Source organism: Chinchilla lanigera, unplaced genomic scaffold (assembly GCF_000276665.1).
Source record: "Chinchilla lanigera isolate Chin_1 unplaced genomic scaffold, ChiLan1.0 scaffold00110, whole genome shotgun sequence".
In the NCBI taxonomy this organism is placed as follows: Eukaryota; Metazoa; Chordata; class Mammalia; order Rodentia; family Chinchillidae; genus Chinchilla; species Chinchilla lanigera.
Window position 1 is genome coordinate 5,038,028 of NW_004955511.1, and position 10,082 is coordinate 5,048,109.

Below are 10,082 nucleotides of genomic sequence, written 5' to 3' on the forward strand. Positions count from 1 at the left end.
ACTGCCATGTGTTTAAAAACTGATCACATTCATCAAGTTCTATTTTACAGTGGCTGGAGAGGACAAGATACCCAACATATAAAATAATTAATGGCTGAAAATACCAAAATGCTTACCTCCTTGATTTGACTATTACACATTTCATATATATGTATATATGCAATAATAATCCCAACAGTTATCCAAATATTATGCATCAATTAAAAAAACAGTCTTCTTCTTTGATGGAAGTATGTCACTGTGCAGAAAGTAACATAATAAAAGTTCTATTATCCAGAGTTTTTTGTTCTTGTTTTTATTCTTTTTTGCTACCAGGAATCTAACTCAGGAACTTGAGCTTTCCAGGCAGGCTATTATCCAGTTTTTATACATCAATGAATAACATTGATGAATAACTAATAGAAACACTTATAATACCATTTTTAACATCAACAGTGCTCATTTAATCTTGATCTTCTTTATTTACATGCTCTTACCTGATTATATAGCAATTATTGATCAGAGGCCTATGATGCATGAACAGTTCAATCTAGCAGACTCAAGTAGGTGACAGATTTTCTACACAATATATTGCACATGGAGATATAAATATGAATAACTTGCTTGTGAAACAAACTGTAGAGATTTTTCAGAAATATTGAAAATAATAACACCTGTAACCTATGGCCACCTGCATGTGTTATTTGAAATGCTTCAGTTTTTCTGGCTTGATTTTCATAGGAGCTACTTTTGCGCTTAAGAAAGTATTGGTGTTTGGAAATCAAAGCCTTGAGAACAACTAGGCTGAATTCATGCAAAATTAAAACTGTGAGAATACTCATTCATAAGAACTCGGAGCTCTAAGAACACTGCAAAAGAATCAAAAGCGATTTATGGAGACTGGGACAAACAAAAAATCAAATCTTACAAAGCCATGAGTTTTGTGTCAGAAGACAACCCACTGCAGAAGGAATTTTCTCAGTGCCACCATGACATCTTTGTTCCTCAAACAATATATCATGGGATTAAACATAGGTGTAACGATGGTATAGAAAAGAGAGAACAACTTGTCTGTTTCTGCTGAATGACTGGATTTCGGTCTCAAATATGTGATTATGCCTGATCCAAAGAACAGAGCTACAACCATAAGGTGGGAGGAGCAGGTGGAGAAGGCTTTGGCCCGCCCGGTGGTGGAGGGCAGCTTCAGGATGGTGGAGATGATTTTCACATAAGATCCAAGGATCAGCATGAAAGGAATCGTGACAACCAGAAGCGCAATGACATAAATTAGCATCTCAATCAAAAAAGTGTCTCCACAGACTAGCGTGAGGACTGGAGGTATGTCGCAGAAAAAGTGGTCCAGCTGCTTGTGTCCACAGAAAGGGAGAGAGAAGATCGAGTAGGTGAACCCAATATGAACTGGAATTCCACTTACCCAACAGCTGCCTGCCAGCTGGATGCAGAGCTTGTCGTTCATGAGGACAGGGTAGAGTAGCGGTTTGCAAATGGCGACGTACCTGTCATAAGCCATGGCTGTTAGAATAAAGCACTCAGTGACCCCTAGGACCAGAAAGACGTACATCTGAGTAGCACAGGCTATAAAAGAAATACTTCTATTTTGTCTGTAGAGATCTGCTAATAGTCTGGGGACAGTGACTGACACATAGCATATTTCCAAAAAAGAAAAATTCCCAAGGAAAAAGTACATGGGTGTCTGCAGGGAAGGATCGATCTTGGTTATGATCAGAATGAGGCTATTTCCTACCAGAATAATCACGTACATTACCAGAAACAGCCCAAAAAGAAATCCTCGCAGATTAGGAACATCAGAGAAACCAAGTAAGATGAATTCCACCAAGGCAGTTTGATTTCTCTGTGAAGGGTTTAGATCTGTTGATCCCATCTACAAAGAACAAGAATCTGAAGATTTGAAGTCCTTCAGTCCACTAGATTCAGCTGCAAAATAGGAAACACTGATGATGTCAGGTGCACTGACACAAGAGGCACCCAGTTCTGTTTGCACTGTTTTATATTTTACTGGTGTATTTCTGGTACAGTGTCCTAAGTCTCCAGATGTTAAATGAGAGTGTAATTTTAAACTCTATTCTTCCTGCTCATAATAAAGAACAAAAGTGTGTGATAATGAAACACACTAAAGCAAATAAGAGTAGAGCAAAACATGACAGTTTATCTTTACCGAGGATAAAAACTGCTCCCACCCATATTTGACATTATTTAGTGAGAAATGGTTCTCCATCTGACCAGTAGCATCTCTAATGCTTTTTATTTGTGTTTCTTTCTCTGCAGATCCTTCTCAATTACCATTTGTTTGTACGTCTTTTGCTGTCACTTTTGTTTTCCCGTGTTCCCAGTGAACTGTATCTCAAATAATCCAAGAGTCAGTCAGTCAGTCAGTCAGTCAGTCAGAAGTAGTCCACTGCCCTGAACAATTCAGGCCAGCCTGGTCTTAGTAGCCCAGGCCGTGTATGTTCTTGGAAAGAGCCTTAAAAGCTGACTGAAAAAAAAAAAAAAAACGAGACAGACATATTACCTTGCCTTCATCATAGAAATATATTGATCTTTACTCATATAAATGCGTACTATAAAGAATGAATCATGGTAAATCATATGTTCACTGAATAAATACATTTTGGTAGGTCCTAAACTCTATCACAACCTCTACTAAACTGAATGACTCAATTTTATTATGAATTTTAGGCCTTACAGGCATCATTAGGAAAGTATAGGGGTTTTTAGCAGTAATTAGACAACAACAATAAAAAATGTGCAAAAGAATTTGACCACATGAGTCATATTTGATACCAGCCTATCTGTAAAACTTTCCTTTTTGTACCTGTGTTCCAAGTCTACATATTAGTTTCTGAGTATGGAGGATGCATCTAAATAGCACTTGTACAGTATATCGTATATGCAGTACCTGCTCATGTCCTAAAGAGTTGCTTCTGAATAGCTATCACACTTCACAGTGCTAAGTGCGCTGTGGACTGAGCCTAATACTGCTCCTGCAAGAATCAGCTTTTCTAGAAAAATATTTTCTATCTCTTGTACCGCGCTGGAACCTAGCTATTACTTTTCCTTTTCTAAAATTTCTATTCCACCTGTTACTTTTCACAGATTGCCATGGTCTCCAAAACTCCCCTCTCAGGAGTTTTGTGCTCTCACACCCATTTACTAGACTCAAAATGGGTTTTCTCTCAGTATGCCCTAAGGAAGAAAGAGAAAAGGGGGAAAAATACACACATGCACACACACACACACACACACACACACGATAGGATAGTTACACAGCTAGTTTCTCTCAGTTCATTGAAAAGAAAGATTTGTGCTAATAATGTCTGGACACTGTTTCATGCCTATATCTTGTACTCTGAGCAACCACTATGAAGATAATGAGATAGATGTTAATTATTTTTACTCTCCCATTAGCCTGATTTGAAACTGTTTTATTTCTATTTTTCTTCTTTTTCTTTTTAAAATAAAAAATAAAATCTTTTCTTGTCATCCCTATTTTCCAATCTCTTTTCTTTTTTTTTTTTTTTTTCTGGTACCGGGAATCAAACTCACGACCTCGTGCTTGCCAGGCAAGCGCTGAGCTGCTGAGCTAAATCCCCAAACCCCCTCTTTTCTTTTTTTATTCTTTCTCTCTCCCTTGTGTCCTTTTCTTTTCACTTCCTCATTTATATTTTGGTAATTATTTCTTACTTTATATCTTTTCAAAGCTTTTGTAATTGTACATCATCTTCACATTTTTGTCCTTAAGTTATACCTTGGGAAACCCATCTGGAACAAAAACATAATTGAATTTTCAAGATCAAGCTATGTTTGATGGAATATATAAGACAGGAAATCAACATCTATATTTGTAGTTGTCTATATAACTTGTAACATGTTAAATAGAAGGATGATAAAAATAAATAAACTATGTGAGCCTTTTTTCAGTATTCACAGAGCTTATGTACTAGCAGTAAAATCAAACACTTTTCAGGTGTTACTTTAGATATGCAAAGTCTACGCAGACAAATACATGGTGTTATTGGAGTGTCAGACATTGTTTAATAAACTGACAGATAAGCTGAGACTTTGTCCTATCTTAGCAAAGACAGAATCATTGTTATCTTCACTTTTAAGAAACAAGATTAGAATATTTTCCAAGATGGAAAAAAAGATATATTCCCATTCAGTTTTCTATTCCAACAACAAGTCAGATGCCATCATAGGTGAATGGTTTATAAATATATCTCTAGGAGCAGTGGCAAAAATAAAGATGCCACACTGATCTCAGCAACTGTTTATAAGTTTTGCTGGATTCAAGTACTCATGCTCAAAGACCATGACACTGCCTGACTTCTAAGTGGAAGTTATATATATTATGGTAATACATCGTTATTAATTCATTTTCCTGCATCAAGTAAATGGCATCTTTTATTCACTTTTTAATTTTTTCTTCTTTGACAGGGACTGTTATGGCCATGGAGGAGAACAGAGATATCTCTGAGTTGAACTATTTTCCTTTTCAGGTCAACTTTTTAACATTTATTCTGTGCTGAGCACCATGTAATTGATTCTTGTTTTGTCACCTGCATGAAGTAGGCAGTGTCAGTATAGTCACTTCATGGAGAGACAGAGCAGCGCTGTGAGGTTATATATCTTGCCCAGTGTGAATTGGCTGGATTCAAACTCAGCCGTGTAATGCAGGAGTGCATGTCTTTATAAAAACACTGTAAGGCTCTAAGGAAAATTCAGTAGAAAATATCATTTGGGATTTAATTTTCTCAATAATATCCATAAAATTTTAATCAGAAACCATTCACAAAGGGAAAATAATTCCATACGTATTGAAGATTGCAATTACTATTGTAAAAATCAGAGACTAATTCATTTGTAGGAGTAGTCTACATATTTTGGGTTCATAAGATTCACTTCATTGTTGAATGTGATCATAAAAAGTATTTTCTTTTAAGCCTGCTCATGCGTATAATTAAAAAATACACTCCAATAAAATAAGCAGGGTACAATAAACACTTCTTACCTTCTGTATATCATAAAGAAACTACCACATGTTGCCTCTTTTTAAAAGATGAGGTCTTTTATAAATTGTTACATAACTGAAGTCATAAATCTAGCCATTGCTCTTTGCTTTTAAAACACTTAACTCTTTAATCAACTACCGCGCATTTTAGGACCGGACCCTTGCGCGCTGAGGGGTCATCTTCTCTTCAGTGTCGTGTTGCATTTTTAAGAGCATCAACCTGTTTACCAGTTAATAACTTAGTAAGAGATAAAAGGTCCAGTAATTGCGTCAGTGTCTCAGTGTCGTTTCTGTCCCTGCGGACCGGGTCTGAGGGCTCCTTTGGCCTGGCTGCGCCTCCCCACTGCTCCGCCCCACCCTCTGGTCTTTGGAGAACAGCACCTGTCTCTGTTGGGAGCCGCTAGCTCAGGCATCGCACGCTAGAGTTGGCTCTGTCCGTGGATGGAATCTGAAGGTACACAATTCGACATAACTAAAGCAATATTTTAAAATATTTATCTTTGACAAACAAAAATTGTGTATATTTTGTGCACCAAATGATATTTTGGAATATGTACATATTGTGGAAAGTCTAAATTGAGCTAGATAACGTATTCATAACCTCGAATACATATCTCTCCTTTTTCTTTCCTTTCTTTTTTTTTTTTTTTTTTTTTTTTGAGGTAAACCCAACTGAATGTAAGTTCTCCATACTGAGTTACACCCTGGGCACCTTTTACATTTGACTTGGAGTCAGGCTCTTACTAATTTTCATAGGCTGTGTTCAAACTTTTGATCCTCTTGCCTCAGTCTCCTGAGTTATAGGGATTATGTGTGAACCTCTCTTTTTTTTGAGCTGGGAATCGATCTCAGAGTGTTGCCCTTACCAGGCAGGTGCTGTGCCACTGAGCTGTATCCCCGGCCTCGTTTTCTATGCTAAGAACATTTAAAGTGTGCTCTCTCCAGAAGTCTGAAGACCTCAGTACTTAAGGTTAACTCCGTCATGCAGTAGATCTCTTGAATTTGCTCCTCTAGCCGAACTCCTGTATCCCTTTCCCAACATCTCCACAGCTCCAGCCTCTCTCCGGCCCTGGTCACCCCCATTGTAAAACACCTTTCCTCAGCCTCAAAGAACACAACTCCAAATTCATGAATTCCTGTGCAATATAGATCATTCATGTACTAATGCTGTCAGTTCATGACAGAGAAAAATTACCTTTATTTACAGCCATATACATAGAATAAAAACTGAATTTTATAAAGGACATATGAAACAGCGAGGGTCTGTTTTTCCTGAGTGAGGGTGGGAAATGACATCACAGTGCACTTAAAAATCACAAAAGTCAGACTTTACAGTGGATTCTGGTTGTTGCGATGTTGAGTCTTTGAAGTTTTCTTCTCATCCATCTCCCATACAACATACAAGCTGCTCTCTGAGGCCTTATACTGCACAGTTTGGAAGGTATAGAAGTGTTTGTACCTGTGGGCTGGGTACAGCCTCTGACTTCCCAGTCCCTGCCCCTCCTGACCTGGGCTGGTTCACTGTCCTGTGGATGTGACCCGTTAGTATTCCTGCAGCCCAAATCAAGCGTTTCTCACGCATGACCACATCTCTCTCTAGGAAACTTCCACCTGACTCTTAACACCCTCTTTGAATTTTTATTTCAGCACTCAACTATTTCCTACTTATTGTGGACTTCTTGAACCCCTGCCGTTTGTCTTGGAAACTACCACACATCAATTTCCAGGTACCAGGCCATGCACATAGAACTCTCTGGGTTTCGTCAGCATGTTATTCACACATTAAACATATCATGCAGGGGCTGGGGATTTAGCTCAGTGGCAAAGCGCCTGCCTGGCAAGCGCAAGGTCATGAGTTTGGTCCCTGGTACTGGAGAAAAACAAAACAAACAAACAAAAAAAAACATATCATGCAGTTCCCAAGTCTTGAATCGCTTGTATTGCATTTTCTTCCTCTTAGTGGTAAAAAGTCGGTGAAAGGCCATGGAAATAAGAACATAACATACCTTACTTTGAACAAGGGTAAAAGCAGAAAGACCAGTTAAGGGGTGATTGAAGTCAGCTATGTAGGAGGAGACAGAGGAGAAAATCAGAGTTGTGAAAGTGGTCACAGATTTACATAGGGCTTTATGCATCCACATTTTCTTCTGTTTGATTCTCAATTTTCCACACAAACACTCAGTCGCTTGGATAAATAATGTGTTTATCATTGTATCTCACTTTTAACAGTCTTACCTAGTTGGTCAGCAAATTGTGTAGTTTTCTAAATATTAATTCTATTAATTTTTTGTGAAAGCCTGCTCACTGACCTCTTTGCAATGTTTCTTTTAAAACTGACATTCTTGAGAAGACTCGTTCACCATTTTCATTACAGTCTCATGTTCATCATTCATCAGTTTCCCATTCCTTGGTCAAAATACCCAGCAGCCACTGTGTAAAGAAGAACAGGTTTATTTGGATCAGGGTTTCAAAGCATTCAGTCCATGGTGGGCCAGCTCCATGGCAGAGACCTGGAACACAACTGTTAGTTCACAGCAGGAGGGAAGAGTGCCAAGGAGAAAAGTGCAGGAGACCAGCAATAATGCCCACGACCCACCCAGATGCATCCGTAAGTGTGCTTTACTAATTCTCTCGGTAAGTCCCAAGCCAGTCGGGTCCACACGTTTAATCTTACACACCACGTCAGATATGTGGTCACAGGGACAAAAGGCTGACAAAAGCAGTGGGTTAAAAGCAACATGACAACAGATGAAAACAGCAGATAAGAGGAAGAGAAATATTCATTTATAAAACTATTCAAACTGTTAGTATTGTGAAGTATAAATTTATTGAGGGGAATTGCTAACTTTGCATTTTTAACTGATGAAATTTCTTTCAGAAAGCCAAAGACAATGGATAAATCAAAATACAAAACTGAGTATATTATTCTTCTTTAGTAATTTTTACCTAAATAAAGTGATAACAAACAATTTAAAAAATTACTTTATAGAGTGCTATTGATTTTGCTAGTGTATTTCAGGTGCATTTATGGCATTTTATTTTATTTCTTTCAATGTGACCCTATCTCTGAGGACTTTGTCAGATATTCCTTTTTGAGAAAAACAGCTCAGAAGTCTCTGTGTGCTCTGTTTTTGTCTTTTTTGTTACTTTTGCACGGCACCTACCAAATCAAAAACAGATACTTTATGTTTTGTTCTATCAGGATCACCCACCAGCACTAAAGAATGATCCCTTTATCACACAGTCTCCTGTTATTCCATCGGCTACGCATACCATTCACCGCACACGTGTTCCCACCAACATGCCCCTGAGCGGGGACACCTTCCTTCAGGTTACGTGCATGAATTCTCCATGTATTACTTCAGCTGAGCTCTTTTCACTGCAGTCTACCCTGGTCACACATTTCTCATTGCTTCCAGCTGCTTCCACTCCTGAAGCTCTGTCTTCTGCGCTGCTCCACATGCTATGTCTTGTACTCAGATTAGGTCTCACTTCCTAACATGCTGTGTCATTATTTTGATGTCTTTGTTTCTACTTACTTTGTTTCCATCTGCTTAGATTTCATAGTGAATGAATACGATAGTTAATATAAGCCCAGGCTTCCATTTCAATGGGTGAACATTTCTTTCTCAAAATCTATGAGTTATTAATGTTGGTTTACAAGTAGCCCATATATTTTAATAAAATTACAAAGCTTAAATAATGGATTCTTATATTCTGACCCAAATGCCATATAAATTAAGATTATTTAAAAATAACAAAATGTGCCACTCACAGTGCTTGAAAGGTAATATGATAATGTTTCATTGTTCTCAGTCAAACTAATTGAAAATTCAACTTCAGACTATCTATACAATGTAGTAGAATAGGATTAATCAAGGTAAATATATATTAAACAAATAAATGTTATTAAACAAATAAAAAGTGTAAGTAGTCATTATTAGGTATTAGAGAATAATGATTTCAATCTACTACAGTAGGACAATTAAAATGAAACTTAAATGACACTTAATGAATTAGAAATTTTGAAAAATAATAGCATTTATCAAAAAAAGAGTAACAGTGAACTCATCATAAAGAAATCATAAAAATTTAGCATATGAAGTTTGCTAATTATCCTGAGTTGATAGATACATAATACTACATATGGATCAAAATATCACACTCTATCTCATAAATATGTAAAAATATAATGTTCTTATCAAAATATAAAATAAAGAAAAATCCTGTTCCATTTTCTAATAAAGCAGAGATTAAAGAAAGCAAGAGCAGGAGTAACACGTCGGAGAGTAGACGGGCAGGGAGAGGGAGAAAGGAAGTGTGTCACAGGCAGAGGCAGACGGACGGGGAAAGCGGACTTTACAACCTGATGAGCTCGGGGAAAAGCTCTCCTCCATTTAAACTGAGAGAGAGTCTAAGCTATGACCAGTCTCTGGTCCCTGCTACCAAACGACCCGGCCACAGGGACGGCCCTGCCCTCAGGCTTCGGTGCGCAGAGTACCTCACACGACAAAACCCTGCTTGTGGAGATCTTGCCATTGACATGACACTGACAGAAGAAGTCATCCTGAGCCTTTCACTAGCGTAAGCCTCAAGGTCACCTGTGCTTCGTATAGTTTGATGGTGGCCATGAAATCTCCCAATGAGCCTGCTTTGGTGTAAACGAAAGCACCGGTTAACAGTGCCACCCTTTCACGTATTCATACTTACAGAAGCAGCTTTTATCTACCACAGAAAGGACCAACGGAAACTCTTGTGCAGGAGCTCGTTTTCCTGAAACAGCCACGCACACGGCAACTTACATGCAAGTTGATTTATCCACGAAGTAATGCAAGATTTGCAAGAGCATTTTTGTCTGATTCTCACTGTGTACTTTTTCAGGTCCCCCTCTGCTTCTTCAGTCTGGGCAAATAATCCTTAATTGTTACAGTAATATTAATGAATCATGTTAATAAAATATTTAAGGAAATCACTTCAGGGGCTGGGAATGTAGCTCAGCAGCACAAGAGCCTGCCTGGCAAGTGTGAGGTCGTGAGTTCAATTCCCGTTACCA

The 10,082-nt window shown here is 38.0% G+C and overlaps 1 protein-coding gene across 1 annotated transcript; it reads right to left on the minus strand.

Moving 5' to 3' along the window:
- Positions 1-925: 925 nt before the first annotated feature.
- On the minus strand, positions 926-1,882 carry LOC102015975 (olfactory receptor 10AG1-like). Its single transcript, XM_005408281.1, has one exon. It carries the CDS (start codon positions 1,880-1,882, stop codon positions 926-928), a length of 957 nt encoding a protein of 318 aa, XP_005408338.1.
- Positions 1,883-10,082: the final 8,200 nt, after the last annotated feature.

Coding starts and splice junctions, on each gene's coding strand:
- LOC102015975 (XM_005408281.1), bottom strand. CDS start 1,882: ATGGGATCAACAGATCTAAACCCTTCACAGAGAAATCAAACTGCCTTG.